This window comes from Galeopterus variegatus, unplaced genomic scaffold (genome assembly GCF_000696425.1).
Source record: "Galeopterus variegatus unplaced genomic scaffold, G_variegatus-3.0.2 Scaffold37, whole genome shotgun sequence".
NCBI lineage: Eukaryota > Metazoa > Chordata > Mammalia > Dermoptera > Cynocephalidae > Galeopterus > Galeopterus variegatus.
In genome coordinates this window covers 1173203-1196724 of record NW_007726148.1, presented here as the reverse complement: position 1 = coordinate 1196724, position 23522 = coordinate 1173203, and the positions used below count along the sequence as shown (strand labels likewise).

At 40.0% G+C, this 23522-nt stretch overlaps 1 protein-coding gene across 1 annotated transcript in view; it reads right to left on the bottom strand.

Moving 5' to 3' along the window:
* Window positions 1-23522, bottom strand: part of MID1 (midline 1) — a 156127-nt gene that overhangs the window by 48814 nt on the left and 83791 nt on the right. Inside the window, exon 3 of the mRNA XM_008571254.1 lies at window positions 21251-21346. Within this exon, the coding sequence (XP_008569476.1) occupies window positions 21251-21346 (96 nt within the window). The remainder of the gene's footprint in view (window positions 1-21250; window positions 21347-23522) is intronic.

Here is a 23522-nt window from a genome sequence, read left to right as displayed (position 1 = left end):
CTACCTTATATTTGTAAAATTATTCCACTACAAAGAAGTTTTCCACAGTTTCGCTATTTCATATGTCACTTTATAAAAGAATTAAAGATTTGATTGGACTTCATTTCTTGTATGAGCTATTAATTCAAGTATGGCAGGGTTTATTGGTTACTTACAGTATGTTCAGGTGTTTCTAGTTCTCAGGTTTGGTTTGGAAGCTAGCAGCTCCTGGTTATGATTTCAGCTTTCATTTCTGATTCACATCTTTTTTTTTTCGTTTTTTTTTTTTGTCTTTTTTCGTGACCGGCAACGGATCGCAACCCTCAGTGTCGTGCCCGTACCGGACCGGACTGGCAACAGGATCGCAACCCTCGGTGTTGCGCCCACACCTCACTCAGCCAGTGAGCGGCCGGTCTGTATGTGGGATCCGAACCCTCCGCAGGAGCGCCACTGCGCTCCCAAGCGGCGTACTGTAGCAGTGCGCCACCGGGCCGGCCCTGATTCACATCTTTTGATTCAAAAATGATTGTGGCTGATGGAAGTGCTTTTAGTAAGATTAATCTAAGGATGAAGAAAACAGGCCCCAAACTTTCTTTGCTGAACCTACACTTCCACTTTTGTGTCGTCAGTCTCCTCCTTGGTCTCTTAGCTAAAGGCAAGAGTGGGAGGGAAATAATTAGGAATGATGCCCCGTGGCAGGTGACTACTGTATTGCACCTTTGGACAGCATTTTTTGGAAATGGGGCACTTATCCTTCAGAACCATTGACTTCTCAGGACAAAATACAGCTTAAAATTAGGCCCTCCTCCCATGCCAGGCTCCTTACTGCTACTTTGTTTCTCATCTCAAGCACATTTGTGAGCAAATATCACATCAGCCCTGCAGGATGAGAAACTCAGTCACTTTCGCCTCGTCTGTCTTTGGCCTCACCCATGTGCTCAGCGTGCACCTCTACAACTAGAGCCACAGCTTCCTTTCTCATCGTGAAATGCATCATCTTCTCCCCATTGCTGTCCTGTAGTGCATAGTACTAGCTTCATCTCTTTGCAACATACTCTAAATTAATTCCTCAAAAGCTAAATCCACTCTCAGTTCTCTCAAAATTATTATCATCATCTCATGTTTTAGGCCCTAACTCCTTAGAGTGTCATAGCTGCAAGTGTCATAGCCGACGTCACACAAGCTCAAGTCCTGACTACTTAAAAAACACAACCCTTACTTTGAAAGAGCTGCACTCAACCATCCATCCATCCATTCATTCATTCATTCATTCATTCAAACAATAGCAACTGGGTTCCCACAGTGTATAAGACAGCATTCCAAGTGCTGAATATACAATGGATTACAAGAGACAAAGCCCCATTATCACAGAGTTCACATATAAGGATAGAGAAACAGGCTAAACAAGTAAATAAACTAACACTTTACATATTAAGGAAATTAAAAGTATAAAGGAAATTAAAGAGGGTAATGTTATCAAACGTGGCTGAGAATAGGGTCCTTTTTATCGATGGTCAGATAAGAATTCTCTGACAAGTCCCTCGAGAGACAAAAAGGAACCAGCAAAAGATGTGAAAAGGGTGTTTGCAGGTGCTCCTGCCTCTGCCTTTTACAGGCCAACCTCATTACAAGTCGCATCCAGACTTTCCTCATTATTTGCAAGTTCCGTATGTACAAATTTGCCTACTGTGTAAAATGTTTTTAAAAAATTATTTGTAGCCCCCAAATCAATACTTGCGGCCCTTTTGTATCTATTCACCAACATATGCAGAGCATCAAAAATGTAAGTTACCCTACATGCACCCAGCTGAGGTCGAACAGGCAAAGCTCTGCTTTCTGTGTCAGCTCTCAGACAGAGATCTCCAGAGGACAGAGGCCACAGGAGAGGCTCTGGCTGTGGGGTCCGTTGACTGGGGTTTGAGTCACACCTCTGGCACCTGTTAGTGGGGTGGTCTCAGGCTAGTCACTTCTGATCCTCTTTCTCTTTTGTAAAAGAAAGAAAATGGAATCTACCAAGATGAGTTGTTTTTAGGATTTACGATTACAATCTCTGTGTGACACATGTCTGTACACGTGTAGGTATAAGTACACATTTCCCCTAGGAGCAATGATTCTGTATTTGCTAATTCAGTGTTTGTGGTGACTTCATTGAACATTACTACTGCAAATAACAGAAATCGGCTGTATTTATCTACTGCCTACTGTGTCCATAACTGCCCTAAGTATTTTGGGTGCAGGTAGGGTGTAATGAGAAGAAAATTACGTAAGACATAGAAGAGTCTTGCCTGTAGGGACTTGTTGACCCACTTTCTCCTATCCTTAGGGTGATTTTGCTGCTTCTCTGACTGACTGTGACCTCCTGATCCTTTACAGTCTGATGAAAGTGAAATTAGAAAGTTGAATAACAAAGTGAGTGCAGAAGGCAAACACTTACGTCCGGCTTTCCTAGCCCTGAGATCAAATTCAGCACTGAGGATCACTCTGTCGCATTAACACTTGTAGCAGACACCAATAATCAGTTGCAGTCCTGTGTAAGTTGTCACTGGGTGCAGTTTGCTTTTCTTTTCTAGAAATGTAGGTACGTGTAATCATTCCCCGGATTAGCTAACGATAAATAGGTTAGCCATTTTCTCCAAAGCACTTGGTTGGCAATGCCCAGTAAAAAGTCCCCCTGAAGCTCAGATCTCTGTACCGGCCAGTGGCCAAAAATTTTTTTTTAAAAAGTCCCCCTGCTAAGTTTTTAATGGTGTAATAGTGTTACAGTATTTCACGGAAGGGGTGGGGTAAAGCAGACAATTATTTTTTTCTTGTCAAATATATATAAACATTAAAGGGATTTAATTACATACACACACTAGAAATTGGACTATGTGTCTGTGAAATGTACTTTAGCAGTCTGTAAATGATTTCTAAGTATTATTTCTAAAAACTTGCTCTTTTAATCTGACTTGTGTTCAACTACAAAATAAGATGTTTAGTGCAGAGTATAAACATAATTAGATTTCAGACATGCGTGGGCTTAAAATCTTTAGAAACATTTTATGGAACTCTTAGGAGGGAATGTCAATGGGGAAAAATATCTGGGCAGTTCTCATGGGTGAAATTGAACTAACAGACATTTTAGGAACCCTGGTTTTCTTATTTCGAGGTGCTTTGTTGAAATGAGTTAGTCATCTATGGACTTTGAGGATAGAACTTTCTAACTCCTCTTGTGAAAAGGATGTGCTGACTTGCTAGATCGCTTTCTATCTGTACGTAGATGGAAGTGCTGAAGTGAGCTGGGGAGGGGATAACCCCAGTGTGTTGGAAATGGGAAATTTCCATTTGGGGGGGTGTTGGGGAAATTCCCAATGGGGGGGGGGTGTTGGGGAAAGAGGCGTGCAGCATTGCACAATTCCAGACACCAGCATTCAGTTTGAATTCCATAAGAATGGTGACCCCCCAAGTTTGCAACCCAGGAGCCCTCTACCACGCTGGCCCACCATTAGTATATGCCTGAAATTGTACCATCAAACTATGACCCTTTTAGTTTAAGACTCTGAACCTTGTTGTCTTTAAAACTACTACCAAGGAGATTGGGGGCTTAAAAGACAAATGTCTACTTTACAAATTTGCCTAGAATTGGTGTTCCTGGCAAAAGATGTGACATTCCATGGTGATTTAAATGAAGGTGACCTTGAGAAAGATTTAAAACTTTTTCATATATAATGGTATGTTAGTGTTGTTGTTATTGTTTAGACTCAAAAGAACTTTTCTCTAGTAGTAAGAACATGTAATTTTGAGTCTGCATCCAAATTTGAAAGGGTCAGTGATGTTACAAAATGTGGCAAATCCATCCCATTTGAAAAGAGAAACAAAAAGAAAAACATTGAAGAAGTTAATCGCAATCTGCCCGGGACTGGAGCAACTGAAATACAATGGGGCTTCAGATAAGCTGATAGCTGGCCAGTAAGATAGGGTACGAGGGAAAACACTGTATGCAAGTGGGCTCTATGCCCTGCCGTGCACTGCTGACCAGGTGCGAAGAGAAATATGAGGATCTGAGAGTGCTTTGGGTTTTACTGCCAAAGGCAGCTGTGATGAACATTTCAGACCCTGGGGCAGAAGGTAGGCAGGGCTGCCAGAAGGAACAATGAAAAGGATTCTAATACTTCAGTCTGTATATATAAAACTGAGCCGAGGAGAACTGAGTAAGAGGAGGCGGTATTACTGTAAGTCATCTAATATGTTTATATGTAATCTTCACCCTGAAACTCTCTCACACCAAAGTCACATACTTGTGGACCTCGCTCAAGTGGATGAGAGAGAGAGAATGACCCAGTTCCCAGGGTCTCTATCTTTGGAGGAGAAATCAGAGTATAAGACAATATTTTGAATGTTTAATATATTAATTTAATATTTAACATTTTTGACTAAAGCTTTTTAAACTCCAAGAAAGGCTCTTCAGAAAAATTAAAAATAGAATCCCTTCATAAAGTGCTTTTGGTGGTAATAGTAGTGACACTGTGAATAGAGGCTATATGTAATCCAGCCTTCAGCATAGCGTAACATGGTGGGAAATTATTTGGCCCAGAGGAGATCAATTCTACATATTGATTAACTACCCAGATGGAATTTGCTATGAGATTTAAAACAAAAAAGTACCTCCCAGGATCCTCATGATAAATCCTCTTTTCTTGGGGTTTCTAAGATTATAAAGCTTGAATGTTGGATAAGGTAGTGAGATGCCATTAAAAATGGCAACACACTGTGGTAAGCAGGGCAATAAAATTCCTCTAATAAATGAAATACAACTGTAACAAGGCAATAAAACTGCTCAGAAAACATGCCACTGCTAATGCCTAAAGCTTTGAAACTTTAAACAAAGTTTGAAGAGTAGCATACACAGCACGCCTATCCAAGGTGTTATTGATGCTGCTGTTAGTTTTTCAGTAAAGCAAAATCTTCAAACAAGGTAAAACTCTAAGTTCAGAATTCTGGGACTTGAGGAAGTCTTCCTGGGATTGAAATGTCAGGTCTTTATCACTTACCAGTTATATGCTCTTGGAGAAAAACTGCCCGTGTCTCAAGTTCCCTATCTGCATAACGAGGAAAATACCAATTCTTACCTGGTAGACCAGGTGTGAGGCTGCTAAATATCCTACAATACAGAGGAGAGCCCCCACAATGGAGAACTGTCCAGCCCAAATGCCACTAGTGCCAAGGTTGAGAAACCCTGGGGTAGACTGGTGAGAACTAAATGAGTTAATACATGAAAAGCAATTGAAAAATGCTTGACACATGGTAATTATTACATAAATGTTTACTATCATGATTGTTAATAAGCTCTGTTTATCTGGAATGTCCATGTAAAATTAAAACTACTGGTTCTAGGACTGGTCAGCCTATGCTGACTACCTGAGGACTTTCTAGCATGAATCAAAACTTTGATCTACATCTTTCGTCAAAACAATGGCTTTGAAAGCTATAACATGAGGACCAACTCCAGAATTTTTGAAGTTAGTTTTAAATCTCAAATGAATTCCTTAAAGGCTGCTTTTTGATGCAATTGGATGGGGGAGGGGTAGGCAGGACAGAGATACTTCCATGGTTGGAAAACTTTTTTTGTACAGGGCTGGATAGTAAATATTTTAGCTTAGTGGGCCATATGGTCTCTGTTGCAACTATTCAACTCTGTTGTAGTGCAGAGGAAGCCACAGACAATACGTAATCAAATGGGTGTGGCTGTGTGCCAATAAAACTTTATTTACAAAAACAAGTGACAAGTCAGATTTGGCCCAAGGGTCATAGGTTGCCAACCTCTAGCATAAAGGAAAGATCAGGGACTTTAGAGTCAAAGGGCTGCAGGTGTGAAAAATGTGTTGAATTTCTGTGAGTTTTCCTCATTTGCATATTTTCAATGAAAATACCTGTAAACAAGCTGGCACATAGTAGATGCTCAATAAATATTAGTTTTCTTTCTTGAAGGCATGAATAGTTGCAATATGGAATTAATAGGATTTCAATTGGAAAATGACAGTCTACTTGCAGTATGCTTTTTACTTTCCCCATGATGTCCTGTCGACTTCTATGACCGTCATAATATATATATTTATATTTTGTGACTGTTATAATAAATGTTGCTTTTCCTGTGATATTTTTCCCAGGGTACACTCAACCAACTTTAATTTTACATTCTTGGCATTAGCACCACCAACTTTTCTTTTTGTGTTTAGCAGTAACTTTGTTCAAAGCAATTCCAAAATGAAGAAGCAGAGTGGAAGGTGTTGCTCATAATTCATTCAAAAACCATAAACTCCTCCCTTCCTTTCTCTTATTAATTACACACTTTATAAAACAAATGCTTCACACCCTTCCATGTGGGCTGGGTGCACAGAATGAAAAAAAAGGTGTCTATTAGCCTGTCATACACACTTCTCTCTATAAAGTCTTTTTCATGAAGTTTCTGAAAAGTGGTAACTTTTCTATTAAGTAATTCTCAATAAATGTATTTGGCATAAATCAGACTTTTGGTTTTGTGATCAAAGAGTAAAATATAACTTACAAAAGATGACCATTAATTGAGTGCCAGGGAAGATGGAGGTGATGTTTCAGAGAAGGGAAGTTATTTCTAATGGAAAGAGGAAACTTCTATTCCATGACCTTATATTAATCACTTTCAATCTTACATGTCATTTCTCATTAAGTGGCATTCTTTTTAGTTGTTGTGCCATGATTCCTGAACAGCGATGTACTGGAAAAATACAAAGTTGGACCTCTATTCGGGCTTAAGTTACTCCAGTATAGATGCCACATGCTACCCTGCAAAGTTCTGGAGAATGAGGATCGGATCCTTGCTCTTTGGTATTCCTTACAGTGAGTGAAATACACTTAATTACATCACTGATAAAACTTGAATTTGGAAGTACAACTGAAAAATGTGAAGCTTTGTTCTGTCTTTCTGATGCATCCCACAAGTGATCTCTATAAAATATCTTGGCTGGTTGTTGTCACTCCAGAATATCAGCAGAACCTGTGTTGGCAAAATAGAATAGTTTGGTCAGGGCCCTCACCTCGGTCCAGTTGGGTGTGGTTTTAGCACATCCTTCGTAAGCAAACTGTGTGTGTGTGTGTGTGTGTGTGTGTGTGTGGAGTTAGTGCATATGCACACCAATTTTTTTTTAGTTTTGTTGCTTGCTATTCTTGTGTTCAGAGAGAGAGAGAGAGAGAGAGAGAGAAGTTTGAGTGAAGCAGGCAGATAAGCATCTGCCTCAGGCATCCCCCTGACACAGCCATGCTTTCCAACCTATGGCTCCAAGGACCTTTTGGCCAGTTACCTAGCTCATAGACCTGTGTGTAAGGGGTCTGGTGACCCAGCCTGGTATGTGAAGGGTTTGTGACCCAGTCTGTGAATGACCTTGAGGGGCCTGTGGGCTCCAGACCCAGTCCTAGCTTTACAATCGGCCCAATCGGCAGGATTACCAGTGGCTAAAAGAGCCCGACAACTGGCATGGTCGCCTAGCTTTACAATTGGTGTCACGAACAGGATAAGAGCGCTATAATTGGTGATGTCGACAGTATTCCAGACATTAGCCGTGGCTCCACAAACTGTCAGATTGATTTTTAAATATCCTTGATGCCCAGTGTTTAATATCCATGTTTATTCAAGTACAATGAAAGAGTTTAGAGAAACTGAATATGTGAGCTATGGTCCCAATTGGGGAAAGGGAACTTGAGCAATTATTGCACTTTAGGAGTGGCCTGAGGTTCTGTTCTTCCTGAAGAAAGTCATTGCCAGGAAACGCCAGTAGGGGTTGGGGAAGTGTGGCAGGGAATGGTATGAGGCCAGTAAAGTGTGCCTTACCAAGGCCACTTCGGGCAACTGGATATTAATCCCAATGAGCAACTCTGGGGAACAGCACAGAGCACTCCAGCTAATGGGGGGAAGCATGGTATTTATCTAACATCTCCCGTCAGTGGCTGGTTGAAGGCTGTTGGGGGTGGTGTACATTAACTCCTCTATGGAATTAACTGGTCCTGGGAGGGGCAGAAAAAGCCCCCAGGCCTGGGGACATAGGATCAGTGAGTGCCATATGGGTATGGCACTGACCGCTGTAGACAGGAGCGCTTACATTAAAGGACTCTACAATATGCGCGATTCTTAAGAGAAGCTCTACTGGAGGTCAGAGAAAGCTGGTGTCACAGTCATCCAGTTTGTTCTACAGCTCCAATGACTCATGAATAATTGTGGGGCTAACCAGAGTTTGCATCTGACAGTGCTTTCTATACTCACCTTGGTCATTCCTGACTTCAGGGCCACCGTCTACCTACAAGCATTCATTTGCAACAGACCATAAACAGGTCTAAATTTGGGCAATGGCAGGCAAGTTGCCTGGAAAAGAAAACACATGAGATCTAAGTGAGTCAGTCTAAATGTATATTTCCTTATCTAGCGGCCCCTTGTTTCCATCATTTCAACTCATTGTGGAATTATTATTGACTTTCTAAAACAATGGTTTTAGAGCTTTAAGCCTCTGAAGTAAAATTGATTTTTTTAAAGCCTGAATTAAGAATTGCTTGAAGTCTCAGACTCTCCCTCTTTTTCTCTCTCTCTCTCCATTATCTGAAAGGTCAACTATATTTCTATATACAAACCAGACAAATGTTGCCTTCTCACCTTTCTGCCAGAGAAACAGAATGCTCTGGTTAAGTTTGTCAAGATTAGGGTCGGGGTGGGGGCAGGCAGGGGAGGGCAGGTAATGGAAACTCTGCTTGCTTTAATTTTACTGCCAAGAACAAAGCCTCCTTATTGTTTAATAGAACCCTTAAAGGCGGACCTCATTGGCATAGTTCTAATTTTTTCGAGACCACAAATGAGAGGCATTCTTTAAGGCCGTTTCATGAAAAGCAGAAGGAAAAAAGACTTTATTCTGCAAAAATTAAAGCAATCTTTTGTTTCAGTAGCCAGAGCCTGATTCCAGATTGGCATTTACATGTGTCTTCTCTGCATGGGCATTCGTTGGCATTGTTTACCTGGGCACCCATTCTTTCATTCAGATGAGCTAAAAGCTATGGCAGACACATGAAAAAACTGGACAGAAACCATCTTTCTTTAGGATATCATCCCTTTGGCATCATTCATTTCAGATAACATGCTAAAAGAAGGAATGTTCTGCACCAAAAACAAACCAGCCAACACTCTCCCTTTGCACCCTATTTATAAAATAAGAACCACACGCATCTTAATTCAGTGCTTCTTTTGATTCCGGTAGCAAACTAAACCTTCTATGTAGTCCTTGCTTCTCAGCTGGCAGTTTTACTTGTCTCTCCGCTTAAAGTATAGGTGATCAAATTAACTGGTTTTTCAGAGATCTTTGCAACAATCTTAGTAGCTAATGCCAGAATGGATGTGGCCATCACATCTTGGGCACGAGTGGTGACAATCAGCTTTGTATCTCATGAATATTCATAACCAATAAAAAAGTACTATAAAAAAGTAATTAATTTAAAAAAATCAATCTTAGTACCTAAGAAATGAAAGTGAGAGGAAATGAGGTCATTCTTGTTTCTCCACAAATGAGGAGGATGCTACCAGTGTACAGTGATACTATATGAAGCAAACCCTATAGACTTGTTGAGTGCCCACATGTGGGAAGCACCATGCTAAGACTTGTGGTAGAAACAGAATTTTGTCCTCTAGAGAGAATGACCTTACTAAAGAACAAGTAGCAAACATGTCAAGAGCACACACATTAACTGCTAAACCCGTGGACTACATAAGTTCTAGAGCTGTGTGGTCCATTACGGCAGCCACTAGCCACTTGTGGTTTTGAGCACTTGAAATATGGCTAGTGTGGGGCTGGCCCGGTGGCACACTGGATAGTGCGCCACTTGGGAAGTGCGGCGGCGCTCCCGCTGAGGGTTCGGATCCCACATACAGACCGGTTCCCGCTCACTGGCTGAGCGAGGTGCGGGAGCAGCACCGAGGGTTGCGATCCCGTTGCCGGTCCCGGTCCGGTACGGGGGCGACACTGAGGGTTGCAATCCATTGCCGGACACGGAAAAAGACAAAAAAAAAAAAATATGGCTAGTGTGAATTGAGATGAGCTGTGAATATGAAATGTACACATTAATCATTTTTGTATTGATTACATGTTGAAATGATAATGCTTTGAATATATCAGGTCAAATGAAATGGATTAATAGAATTAATTATACCTTCTTGTTTTTGCTTTTTTAAATTGTGATTACTTGAAAAATCTTCAATTACATACATGGCTCACATTGTATTTTGATTGGACGATGTGGTTCTAGAGAGTTTCAGAAATGAGGCAACTAGTGTTTGGGTAGCTGGAGAAGTTTTCATGCCAAATATGGAGGTGGGATTGGTCTTTGGAGATCAGAGTGGGCAAGAGAGAGTTGGGAAAACCAGGGGTGAGGAAGATGACAAAAGGCACCACACAGCAGAGGGGAAAAGAGCATGTTCATAGGACAGGAGGGAGCTAAGGACTTATTTCAACAACATTCAGGGTGCAGTGGGCATGTATCTTGAATTGGTTACCTGGGAGCAGGGAGAGAAAAATACCAGAGCCAGTTACATCTTACCACCCTTGTGAAAATCCCTTTTGAGGCCACTTACAGGGAGCTGGCCTTAACTGATCTCACATAGAACTCTGCTGAGGCAAAAAGGCCCACTGGGAGGTTTCACTTTAGGAGCGTGGTTCTTCCTTAACCCCACCTTCTTCTAATTCACTCCTTTTCTATCTTTATCCTAGTGGCAAGCACCACCGATCTTTGGAGCTATCCATGCTACTAGTCCTCCTAGAGTTTTCTTCTGAAATAGTGGTGGTGCTGGTGAAAGTGACAGTGGCAGTAGGAGGGGAGTGGGAGGGAAATTGGAGATCTCGGTCACCATACAACAGGGGCTTTGCCAAAAGGACATAAAGAGCCAAGCTAACCTGGTCTGGAACAGAAGAGGAAAGACCGTAGCATTCAGTGTCTTTTGGTTGCTGATTTTGAGGTTGTGAGGTGTGTGTGTATCCGGGGATCAAGAAAGTCTGATATTAAAAACATTATAAGTCATCTTCAGGCCTAAGTGCCTACATGTGTGGAATTATTCGTTTAAAAAGTGTTTCCCCTAACTTGATTCAATGTGGCTATCTGGTCATTTTTTCTTTTGCAAGCCATTGCAAATAAAGATGGTATACTAGAGAATTTTAAAAAAACCCAAAAAACAAAACAAAGGTACAGGTTTATAACAAGGGCTAGGGGAAGACCCACTGTGACCTCCCTTCAGGGTTCTGCAATGCCCCTGATGGACAGTTCTCCTGTCCTTGACTTCCCCTTGCTGATCCCATCTTCTTAACCCTTGTCCAATGGCAGAGCCCCCAGACTGGGTGGGAACTCCCCATGTGCATCACCGATCCTGCTCCTGTCTCCAGAAATTTGTGGCTACTGAGATCTGCCATCATAGGGACACTGTGTACAGTCTTCTCAAGAAGGGTCCTTTCTGGGTGAGAATGAGCTAGTGCTACAGGGAAGACAAAAGGATGCAGTTGGTCTCTGGGGGTATTCCACCTGTACACCAATAGCCATGTGCTGTGTGCTAAATACAGGAGATACTAGGAAGACTGTCCTGCTTTCCAAGGAGTCCAACCCACTAGGAGAGGAAAGAGACATGCACTTACAGACCACGAAGATTTTTACCCAAGGACTGCATCTATATCAACAATTCACCTTGTAGTTCTCCTTAAGCTTTTAAATGCAAATTATGAATCTCATTATTCTATTCATAAATCCAATACATTTTATAAAACCAAGAGTAATTGCTCTCAGGGGGTCCTTGAATCAATGTTTGATTAACTCAAGTTAAATGGACTCAACTCTATTAAACAATCAGTTCTGTCTATAAATTAGCTGATTAAGTTTCTACACACATTTTTAAAAATTGAAGTGAAATTTACATACAAGAAAATGCACAGATCTTAAGTTTTAATAACTAACATAGCCAACAGCTCAATCAAGATATAAAACATTTCTTATCATCACAGACAGTATCCTCAAGCCCCTCTTCCAGTCGATCCTCACCCCCATGGGTAATCATTGTTCAGACTTTTATCATTAAATTTCTGTAACATTTTAAACTGCATTTATAAATTTAACATGTTCAATTTACTTTATGAGCACTTCAAATGCCTAACAGGATAAAATTTAAACCCCAACAAGTTAAACCTTCCCAACTCCTTAAGTAGCTCTCATAAATCTAATAAATTAAACCTACAAATATAGTAAAACTCAAGTTCTCTTGAACATTCCAATGTTGTTTTGAAACTTAAACTATCTTACAGTTCAACTTAAAATCACAGGTCTAAAATAAGTTACATGTTTCAAATTTGGAATCTGAAAGAGAATCTGTCAAATTTCTGTAATATGTTCTCTTCTCTTAAATGCTACAAATTATTAACATACATACTTTAGTTCTAAATTGTAACACAAAATATTGATTTTATGGTATTATTTGGGTCCTCATCTTTATAAATAACTCAGACTTCCTGGGGAAGAAGAAAATAAGGGCCTTATTTACTAAAGAAAGCAAATCTATCATTGCAAAGAAGTTGAGGTTATCAGGTCAACAGTTAATGGCCAAAGATTTGAGAACAGTTCACAAGACCTGAAGGCTCGCTGGTTCTGCTGTTACGTCAGGTGTATACTCACCAAGGCTTTGGTATGGTGGTTCAACAAGGTTTCCAATTCCCCATCAGGGGAGATTGTTTCTTGGAATGACAATTCCCCTAGGAATCTAACTTTCTAATCACCTGGTTTGGGTTCAGCAACCACTTCAGTTATTTTATGACTTGGTTGGATTCAACCCATTTCTTTACTGGCTGCTTCTTGTTATATCTGGCTTCAGGCCATACACCTATGGTCATTCGAATGACATTTACATCAAAAGGCTATTGGGTTAATTAAATCAGGAAGTGATAGTAAGAGCTTATCAAGTCATCATAATTGTTTTTAGTGCACATTTGCTTAAGTCCTACAACTTTTTGCTTTCTTTGCACTACAGTCTATACAGTACTTTGTTGTGGAATGGTAACAATTCTATACAATAATCCTCTCCTTCTAACCCCTGCAAGGATAATCCTATGTAAATGATAGAAGGCTTCCTAAAATGAATTGATCACAGGCTTACCAAGGTTGCCTACTCGGAGAATTAGGCCACTATGATAGTTTTCATCGCTTCATATATATGAACCTGATGTTATATCTAGTAAAAATACTTTTAAGAGCATAGTAAAAGCTCTATCATAAATTCCTGGGCTGTGAAGTTACCTCACTTGGTTGTAAAAATCTTTATTTGTATTGCTCCTCACTGAGAGCCTTGTACATTCAGTGGTAGCCTCGGGCTTTTTAAATAGCTGAATTTAAAATTTCATATTTCTGTTTCAAACAAAAATAACCAGTGCTACAATTGCACTCTTGTTAACAGACATTTTATATGCATGACTCAGTTATTTTGCTGTGGAATTTCAAAATTAGAACAAAGCTCTTCAGTTTTTCCTACAACATTTAATTTAGCAATTAAAAATAGAAGTCAACTGAATGAAGGTAAAAGATGATATGTCCTGTTTCTTTCATAATCTATAATTATTTTATATGTAGAGATAATTTCAGCTTGATTGTCATTAAGAAGACAATTTTATATTCATTTATTAGGAAAAGTAATTTAAACTAGATATTAGACCCAGAAATGCAAGAGGTTGGTTCAGTAACAAAATGATGGATTGACTGTTGGGATCATGTTTGTCTCTGAACGGCCTGAACAGGAGCAATAATGGGATTCAGTCTCCTACCTGGGAGTCACCTTCTCACCTAGAATCATTCCTCTCTCACCTGGATCTATCCCATTAAGACCATTTCATGTGAAAGTTGAGTCAGAACTAACTACAATGGTCATTTTCTGAATTTGTCACAACCTGTTCCTACTCTTCTTTGTATCATGCCAGAAACATCTCAGCTGCTGTAGCCAGTCAAGCACGCAAGTATTTCAAGGCAAGGAGGTGTGTGTGGAATAGTGTGAGGGAGACGTGGTAAAGAAGTCTTGTATTGTATGGAGAGACCACAGTAAGATCCACAGAAAAACCATGCTTTCTCTCTTCCTTCCTACAGCAGAATCGGGGCCCCAGTGAAGGCCTATTACTTCATATGTAAGTATTAACCATGGAAATCTGCACTGTGAAATTCAAACATATCAGAGGGACTGTCTTCAGAGGCAGGTACAACTGATCAAACTCCAATCTGAGCCACTTGGTAGGATTCTGAATATGACGCAATAGTTCATTCCACCCCAACGAGAGAGACTAGCAGATAATGAAAGGTTTGGATACTGTTTTCAAAAAAAGTTTTAAAGCTGAAAATTGGGAATGTTATTCTAAAAGTAATACCAATTTACTAAACCTTATATTCATTAATTCATAAGATTAATCCCTATTCCTCATGAATACACCTAAGAAAATATCAGGCTCTGATGCCTGTTATAAATCAGATTTTTCAAAGGCAAGGGCATTGAATCTAAGGGGAGACATTCAAATATGTGTTAGATGCAACTTTAATAAACAATTAAATTTAATCTCCCTCAGAAAAACTGTTTGCTTAATGAGTTGTCATTTTAGTAAACTTGGTGGTATAAACTGGATACACAGCCTTATACACAAGCAGTAGTCAAAAAATGAATCTTCTCCAGAGACAAAGTTCTGTGCAGACCAATAGTTCCTCTTCTGTTTTACCACGGCAATCCTAAAGCCTGAACTTGGGGAATTGACCTTTACTACAGTGGCTGGTCATAATCCAGTTTCCAAATGCTGCCATATTTGCCCTGTCACATGATCATCATTCCAGAGCCATTTACATGGAGAGCCATGGCTGACTGTGGGTTGTATGATGTGATTTAATGAGGCCCAGAATCTGACTCTAATTCTACCTTAAAAGCATTCCCACAGGGGGTCAGATGACAACAGATTGCAACTTTGGACATTCAAGCAGCAGGACACACTTTATCCAAGATCTGATACATGTCCACAGGACACGAACAGCACATTTGGTGTTTGGATGCTGGTCTTTATCCACTGGCTTTGGAAGAAGCAATTGCCAAGGTTTCCATAGACAAAGAATGCTTTGACATTACAAAACTGCACAGTAAAATTAATTTGAACAAAAAGGTTTCTTTTTAACCCAGTGATTTTTTCCTTATTTCAAAGTTTACAAATGAATGCTTTTAGGGCTTAGTGAATGAATGAAAAGGTCCTCTACAGACCCCCATTTGTTTTGCCAAGTTATTTTTTACAATTTCTTACAAGCTACGCATCACCTAAGTAACACATCACCCTCATCCCTCTCAATTTACAGACGCATCATGTGAGCAGAGATCTAATTAAATGGCACTTAACTGATCCACAAGAAGTGTGTCACTCCACATGCCAACTAGCTCTGGAAAAACTCAGAGAAAGCCAGAAAGAGAGCAAACTTTCTATTAAAATAAAAGAAAAAATAGTTTAAAAACTTAGTGAGAAAAACAATGGCAAAAAAAGTTTTTAAAAGTGGTTACAAACAAGGTAAGATAAGCCAAAAGAGCCAATGCCAAGACTTTGACGGGATCCTGGATTAGAGAATACCCTTTGACAATGACCTTGGGCAAGGACGGTGAGGTCTGCTGAGCCTTTATCTTCTGTAAACCGCTATGGCAATCAGTCACCCTCTCCCACATGTTCTTTACCACCATCTCTCTGTGGATTTATAGTCACGGTCACCTATAATTCCCAAACCAAATGTCTATTGTGTGTCAAGGTGTTGTATTCGTTGTGAAAGCACTTGATTCTCAGAATGCGCAGAGAATGTGTACACATCATTGATTCTAAGTGTTTGCTTAGCTAATAAACTAAGTTCTCTGATTTTTCAAAGAAAATGGAGAGGGGACGTGATGATGAAGAGATATAGTCCGTATTTGACCCAGGAAAGTGAAGCCTGTAGCTGACCCAAATTTTGGTCACTTTTCATAAGCTCGTCCTGTAGTCTACATACAGTTAAGTTCAGACTCACCCAGAGGAAACTTTCTGCTGTACTCCTCTCCTGAAGAAAACAAAAAAGAATGGCTAAAAACCCCTTAGCTTTTAGAATCCCAACTATCAAGTTACACAGACATTTCTTGGGAGTCTACCTAAAGTGGCTCTTTCAATGCCTCTTCCTCCTGAGTCCCAAACTGTTTTGGCCTTCATACCATTTGTTCTGTAATTTTAAAAAGATTTGGCACTCACAATCAAAAACCCATTTCATTTACTTACCGTCATTTGTGAAAGAAGTTTTGAAGACAATGCGGGGGTGGGGTGGGGGAGACCTTCAAACTTTTCTATTTTAAAGAAAAGCAGAGGTGAATCCCCGGGAGGTGGTGTGGACTTATAAGGATGTGGCATTTCCTCAAGAGTCGTGGGAAGGAATTCATTGATTTAATTTACAACAATTAGGAGTTGCCTCTGTGCTGTGAGTTTTTCAGCTCCAGCTGGCATGGGAATTATTTTCCCGAGGAATGCTCATACCGAAATACAAGGACACATTCAGAAAGAGGAAAAGGAAGAAGTCTGCTCTAGGAAGCTAGGATGTGAACCAGGAAATTCTTTTCCACTGCGCTGATTTGAAAGAATAGCATGCTGTTGCCTAACAAATTTCACTACCTTTTTGGAGTTTCATAGTGCTGTGAAGTTCTCCCTTGGATGTGTGATTGTTTTGCATGAAAATATCCATATTGTTTTACCAATAATCAAAAAAATCATTTTCTGAAAAGAGTTTGGGACAGACTGCGAAATTTTCACTGAACGTTTAAGACCAAAGTTCAAACTCAGGAGCAATATGCAAGCCCTCCCAGCTCCCATCTCTCCACAGCTGGTTCCTACCCGCCCTTGCTTCCTATACACCCCTGTTTCTCCAGAATGAGCTACTCGCTCTGTGTGCATACACTGCTCATTTTTCCAGAATGAGCTACTCGCTCTGTGTGCATACACTGCTCATTTTTCCATCCCCACGCCTTTATTTGCTCTGCAAGCAGTGCTTTTCCCCTCCCTCCACAAACCCAAATGTCACCCACCCTTGAAGGCAGGCTGAGATTGTAAGCGACCTCCCCCAGCTGCCAGCTGGAAGTCACTTCTCACTTCTTTGACATCCCAGGTAGCCCAGAACTCTCTTATGGCAATTACGGTTTTCTGCTTTGTATTGTATTGTAGGTGCTCTTTCGTCTCAGTGAAGATAGTAAGCTCCCTGCGAGCAGGGTCATTTGGCACCTGTCACAGTGCAGCGCACGCACAGTGGGTGCTCCCCCACTCTAATGCATCTAATGCAATGAACAAACTAGGGTGAAATTTTAAAAGTAACTGACCGTAGGCAAAAATTCACTCTCTCACCCAGAAAGATTTGTTTAACAAACATAGCTCATAGATCAACAGTCTCCAGAACAGAAAGTCATATTGAGCAAAATTATCCAAAACCTGGAAATAAGATAAAGAGAACACTGTGAGCCCCTTCAGTGTCATACTAGGGCATATTCTACGAAGCCAGCCTAAGTCAGGGTCATCTGACTCTCTACACTGAGGTGTAACTGAGTTTGACTTTCTGTTTTATTGATTAAGCCTTAGACTCTGCAAAGTTAGATGTTAACTTAGAGAAAACTGATGATATGCAACTTATTTTGTCTGAATATTACAGCTTTACTGATCTGTAGGCCACTAATCAGTTTCGTATCGAATTTAGCTATGTCTTTATAGTTTTCTTCTTCCCCTACTACCCATCTTCCCCCAGGTTTAGGTGTATCCGTTTCTGGTATTCTCCTCTGGACAAGCTTTATCAACTAGACGGTTCCTTCACTAATAAGTTCAATAAATCTGATGTACACTCATTTGATTACTATATAAGAATTGGGTGTTCAACCTTTTGAAAATTATACTTTGAGAATATTAATAATTAGGAATAAGGGAACAAATGTAAACATGGGTACTGCAAGTATCATTATTTTTCTACTTAGAATTTTCTTTAAATATTTTTACTAGAATAAATTTCCCAAATACCAAACTTACCCACAAACCATTTATTTTCATTTCAAAGGATTTATACAGAAACAACAGAGAAAGAAATGAATATTCTTTATTCCTTGTCTAGAATAACTTCTAACAGCCTGTATGTGTCTATTTGCAAGTCTGCCACAATCAATTCAGTAATAGCTTTATTTAAAAAGACTGTATCTCAACTAAAATACCCGAACTCTTAAAAATAAAGTCTGCTTGTAAATTTCTTGAATTTATCTATCATTGGAAATTACTGAGCATCATAGGATGTAATTTTACATCGTGTTAGGATGAACAGCATTTTGTAAATTCAAGCCATACTAATATTGCATTAGGAGAAAGGCTTTTGTTCTGAAATTATTACAGGCCATAATGGAAACCACACATTAATGCTTTAAGAAATAACTATCTGAAATTGCATGAAATAATCACCCAATCCATAAAGCATTTATAAGATTTACCATAAAACACAGGTAATTTTTTTTAACTGAAGAAAAATAATCCTTTCTTATTGTTCTAGACATCAAATGCCATCACATCATAAAAATAAAACACGGCACATGGATCATTCCATTTTGTTCATCCATTTATTTGTATAATATTAACTTTACTCTATAATAATGAAAACATGATGCTTGTTCACTATTATTTTCAATGTTGTTTAATCAACAAGGCTCGACATGTTCCCTGGCGTGATCACTGCCAAAAGCGAATCCAGTCTGAGCAAAGGGTTAGAAAGGTCTGGCTCTGCGACATGCTGGTGCTGGTGCTCTGCCTTCACACTCCCACCTTCATCCCAACGTGATGGAAACACTGGTTCCACCTTGATGATGAGTTCTGGAAGGAGGGGGGCCTATGGCGTGAACCAATGAGCTCACTGGACAGTTCTAATCTGCTTTCTCTCCTACGTTTTCCTCTAAGTCCTCCTTTTCTTTCCTTTTGTATTTTTTGTCTTTCCCTCCACCTATCACACTGCACTCATCAGCACTTCAAATGGTGAACAACTGGAGTGCATGGCTCAGAGAAGAGAGAAAAACGACCCTATTCCTACTGGATACTATCATGAAAACGCATATCAGATTTGGAGTTGGAAAAGTTGCCAACTCGTGTTTCTCTCAGTAACTAGTTTTAAGTTTCTAATCACCAAGAGAGTACTTGTAAGTAAAAGTACAAACTTTATGAACACAAAGTATTTTAAATCTTCCATCAAAGTAGCAATGTTTGCATCATAGAGATGTGTTTACACCTATACAACCTGAAAGCATCATTTGCTAATTTCTCTTATGCTGAGGAATGTATCATTGACAAACACCACTGTGTTGAATAAATAAGCTGGCATCCCAATACCTACTTTAAAAAATAGTAATTGTGAAATCTATAGAATCTGGCTCAAGTCCTGACTCCTCCATAAAGTTTCAGGCAAATAGTATTCAGTTCTTTCTCTCTTTTAATCCCCACTTTCCATACCATACTCCATCCAAAGATACCAACAATTGTCTCACCCATATTTTGTGTGTCAGTAGGAATGAAAAAATACTGCCCATTAAATTGTGTCCATCATTAATTTTAAATTGTACTCCAATTTCAGAGATATTAGTCTGTAAAAAGAATGCAGATCTTAAGACCAAATAAAAGCAATGTTCTATGAGCTCAGCACCTGGTTGGCTACTCTACTGGTCTTTAATTGTGTTAGCATGTGTGTGTACATTGTTCTCTAACACATTGTGATCTTTATTTTTTACTACATTGTACATCTACTGCCACAGTTATAGGCACATAGGAAGTTATAAACTTATGATTACTGATTAGATGATAAAAGGGACTTAAAGAAATTGCTAGTGGGAAAACGGAGTTGCTGTCAAAAATTTAAAATGCATACTCAAAATAATTTGCTTCTCCATCCTGAGATATTTTGGGGAGCTGAACTTGCAAGCATTCAGATAGTGTTCAAATTGGCCATTTGGAAGGTTATCATGTATACTTGTCCAAAACAAATTCCCTGAGCTTTAACTGCGTGAAAACTATTGCATTAAAATCCATGAGATTCAAAGACGGACTAGATCCGATCCCCAATCCTCATAGACTGCATGTTCTAGTTGATTAAATGGAACCAGTACATGAAATAGTGACAAAAGCCATAGGAAAACTATTGATAAAATGTTATGTGATTCAGAGAAAGGAGAGATGACTCTGGTCCAGGGAACCAGAGTGACATTTACAGCTTCAGTGCCCCTGGGCTTGGGACTTGGAGGATAGACAGGAAGGATTCAGGCAAATAGACATGGGGTGGGCCTATCAGGCATAGGGAACTCCTTGGTTAAAGGCCAGAGACTTGAAAGCATAACGAATGGCAATTGTTTAGTTCTGGTGCATGGGGTGGGGTGGCAGGAAAGACAGGTTGGGAGATGATGGAAGAGGACTTTGAAAATCACATAAAGGAACTGGATCTATTCTTGCTTATGTAGTGTAGAGTCACTGCAGTTCTGCTATGGCTGCAATTGTGGATGATTTCATTGAAACACATCAGACAACAAAGATACATTTCACATACACCTGTAGTGGACTGAATTATGTCCCCTCAAATGATATGTTCAAGCTGTAACCCCCTGTACCTGAGAATGGGACCTTATTTGGAAATAGGGCCTTGGCAGAGGCAATGAAGTTAAAGCGAGGTCATAATGGAGTAGAATGGGCTCTAATCCAATGACTGGTGTCCTTTTACAAAGAAGGAAATTTGGACATGAACACAGAGAACATAGGGAGGCCATGTGATAACAGAGGCAGAGAAGAGAGTGCTGCAACTGCAAGCCAAGCAGCTCCAAGAACTGGCTTCCAGCACCAGAAGATGGGAAGGGACCAGGGAGGGTCCTCCCCCACAGCCTTTGGAGGGAAAGCGGCCTTGCCAACACCTCAATTTCCAACTCTGGCCTCCAGAACAGTGAGAGAATAAGTATCTTGTTTTAAGCTGTCCAAGTTTGTGGTGATTTGTTAACGGCAGCCCTAGTAAACCAACACAACACCTTTAAACGGTGCGTTTTCTGGCTTTTTTTTTTTTTGGTAAGTCTTCTGCAAGAGATTTAATTTTTGGAAAGATTCCCATTTTAAAAGTGTAAAGCATGAGGCTATAAAACCCCTGATCTAGCAATTGTCATAAGAAACATACCACATAGAGATACAGAGATACTCACCTCAACATGTTGACAGGTTTGGATGAGTTTGGCCAAAAGGGTCTCCAGTTCCGTGTTCCTCTTAATCAGGTTGGTGAGGTTACTCTCTAAGTTTTGCTGTTCAGAAAAGAGAGAAAAAATATTATTCTGCATACTTTTATGCTTTAGTCTACACAAAATTGCTCATACTCAGGAAAAACTATTACATTTTTCAAAAACCTCAATGAAATTGATGGAATTTCAAGTATTTATAGATTTAAACTAGATTTTCAAAAGTTGTGTTTAAAAGAACCTTTTACAAATGTTCACATTTGATTCTTTTTGTTCCTGCTTCTTGCACTAACTCAGGCATATTTAACTGAACCATTAATTATAGGTTACTTCTAGGTCATAAACCTAGGACCTTCTAATCTATAAACTAGGGAGAAAGGTAATTGGATTTCTATCCTTTTATCTCAATAAGAAATGGCAATAATGTAGGGAATATACTCCCACATATCACTAGTATTAGATTTTTCGGACTTACCCTTTTATGGGCAGGCTGAGGTTAATCCCTTGGAGGAAGGTTGGAATTGTCCAGCTATTGCTGACACTATGGCCACTTATAGGCATTTATAAGAAGTCCTCATCACACACACATACTCATAGTATATTTCATTGTTCATGCTTCTATTCTTTCTCTAGCAATGCCAGATCAAATTTTCTTGAATACTACATTTACTATATCACTATCCTGCTTAATAATTTAAAGTATTAATTAAGCTTCTACTATATGCCAGCGTTTAAGAGAGATACTGGGGAAGCAACAAATTAAAATATCTACTCCCTGTCCACAAGGAGATGGAGGTGCAACTGGGAAAGAGATGCTGTGAACAAGAGAAGGGGAAGGAAGAGCTGATGGCTGCAGGGAGGTTTCCAGGGGACAAAGTCTTTCAGCTGAGCCTGGAAGGATGGACAGGTACTTTTTGGTGAACAAGAGTGGAAATTTCTTGGGAAGATGGAATGCAGTTGGAGGTGAGCACGCCGAAGAGTCCTCCACGGTCAGGGACTAGAACAGTGTCCTATGCCAAACTCAGGCCAGTGTGAGAGGGCAAAGGATTAGGGAAACTATGTTTTAATGATAGTTCCACAAACACAGTGAAGATATGGAACAACGGGAAATCTTGTGGAAAGGAAAATAGACCTCAGATATGGAACGCCATCTGAGAAAGAGGATTTGGAAAGAGTACAAGAGATCTTAAAAAAATTAATTTCATAAAAGTGACAATATTTTATGATGCTGTGAAATTTATTTATAAAATTTTTAGCTCATTCTGCTTTCCTAAATTTTTTTTTTTTTTTCCTTTTTGTCTTTTTTGGTGTCCGGCAACGGATCGCAACCCTCAGTGTCACGCCCGTACTGGACCGGGACCGGCAACGGGATCGCAACCCTCGGTGCTGCGCCCGCACCTCGCTCAGCCAGTGAGCGACCGGTCTGTATGTGGGATCCGAACCCTCGGCGGGAGCGCCGCCACGCTCCCAAGCGGCGCACTGTAGCAGTGAGCCACCGGGCCGGCCCCCTAAATTTGTTATTTAGAAAAGCGTATTAAGGAAAAGAATCACTTGTATCTATTGCTTAAAATGTATGTCAGAAGCAAAAATTTCTGGTTTTTCTTAAACAAGTTAAATTTATTAATCTGGTGTTTATCCTATTGCCTAATTTTTTTTTATTGCAATGACTGCACTTTCATTTCCAGTAGGTTTTATTTTTTTTTTAATCACATCTCCCTTTTCCTGTTGAATTACTTTCTGTTCCTGTTCTAAGGACGCAATTCTTGTCATAATTTCAAGAGAACTAAACATACTTATTCTTAAGCTCTTTCAAAAAAAAAAAAAAAAAAAGGCAATTCCCTATTTCCCTGTGTTTTCTCAATGCTTTCCAAGGATCTGATTTTATCTTGTGTCTTGTGATTTTTGTCAGACAGCTTATCTAATGTGAACTTTGTTCCCTGAGCTTTGAGGATTGACACAGTCCAGCCAGGTGAGGTGCACACTCTGGGGTTAGGGCTTGAGGTCCCACAAGACCCCTGTGTGAGACAGAGGCACAGATCCTGGTTTGGCTCAGTGCCTCTGCTTCCTTCCATGAGAGTTTTGTGTCTGGCTTCAATTCCAGAGATGGCAGGAGGTACCCTGTGAGCCCAGTGGGTGCATGGGGAGTCTTGGCCTCCGGGTGTATGGGGCTCCTGCCACATGTACTGTGCAATCCCTTGTGTGTCCCCTCGGGTCCCCACTGCCCCATCTCATCTCCACTTCT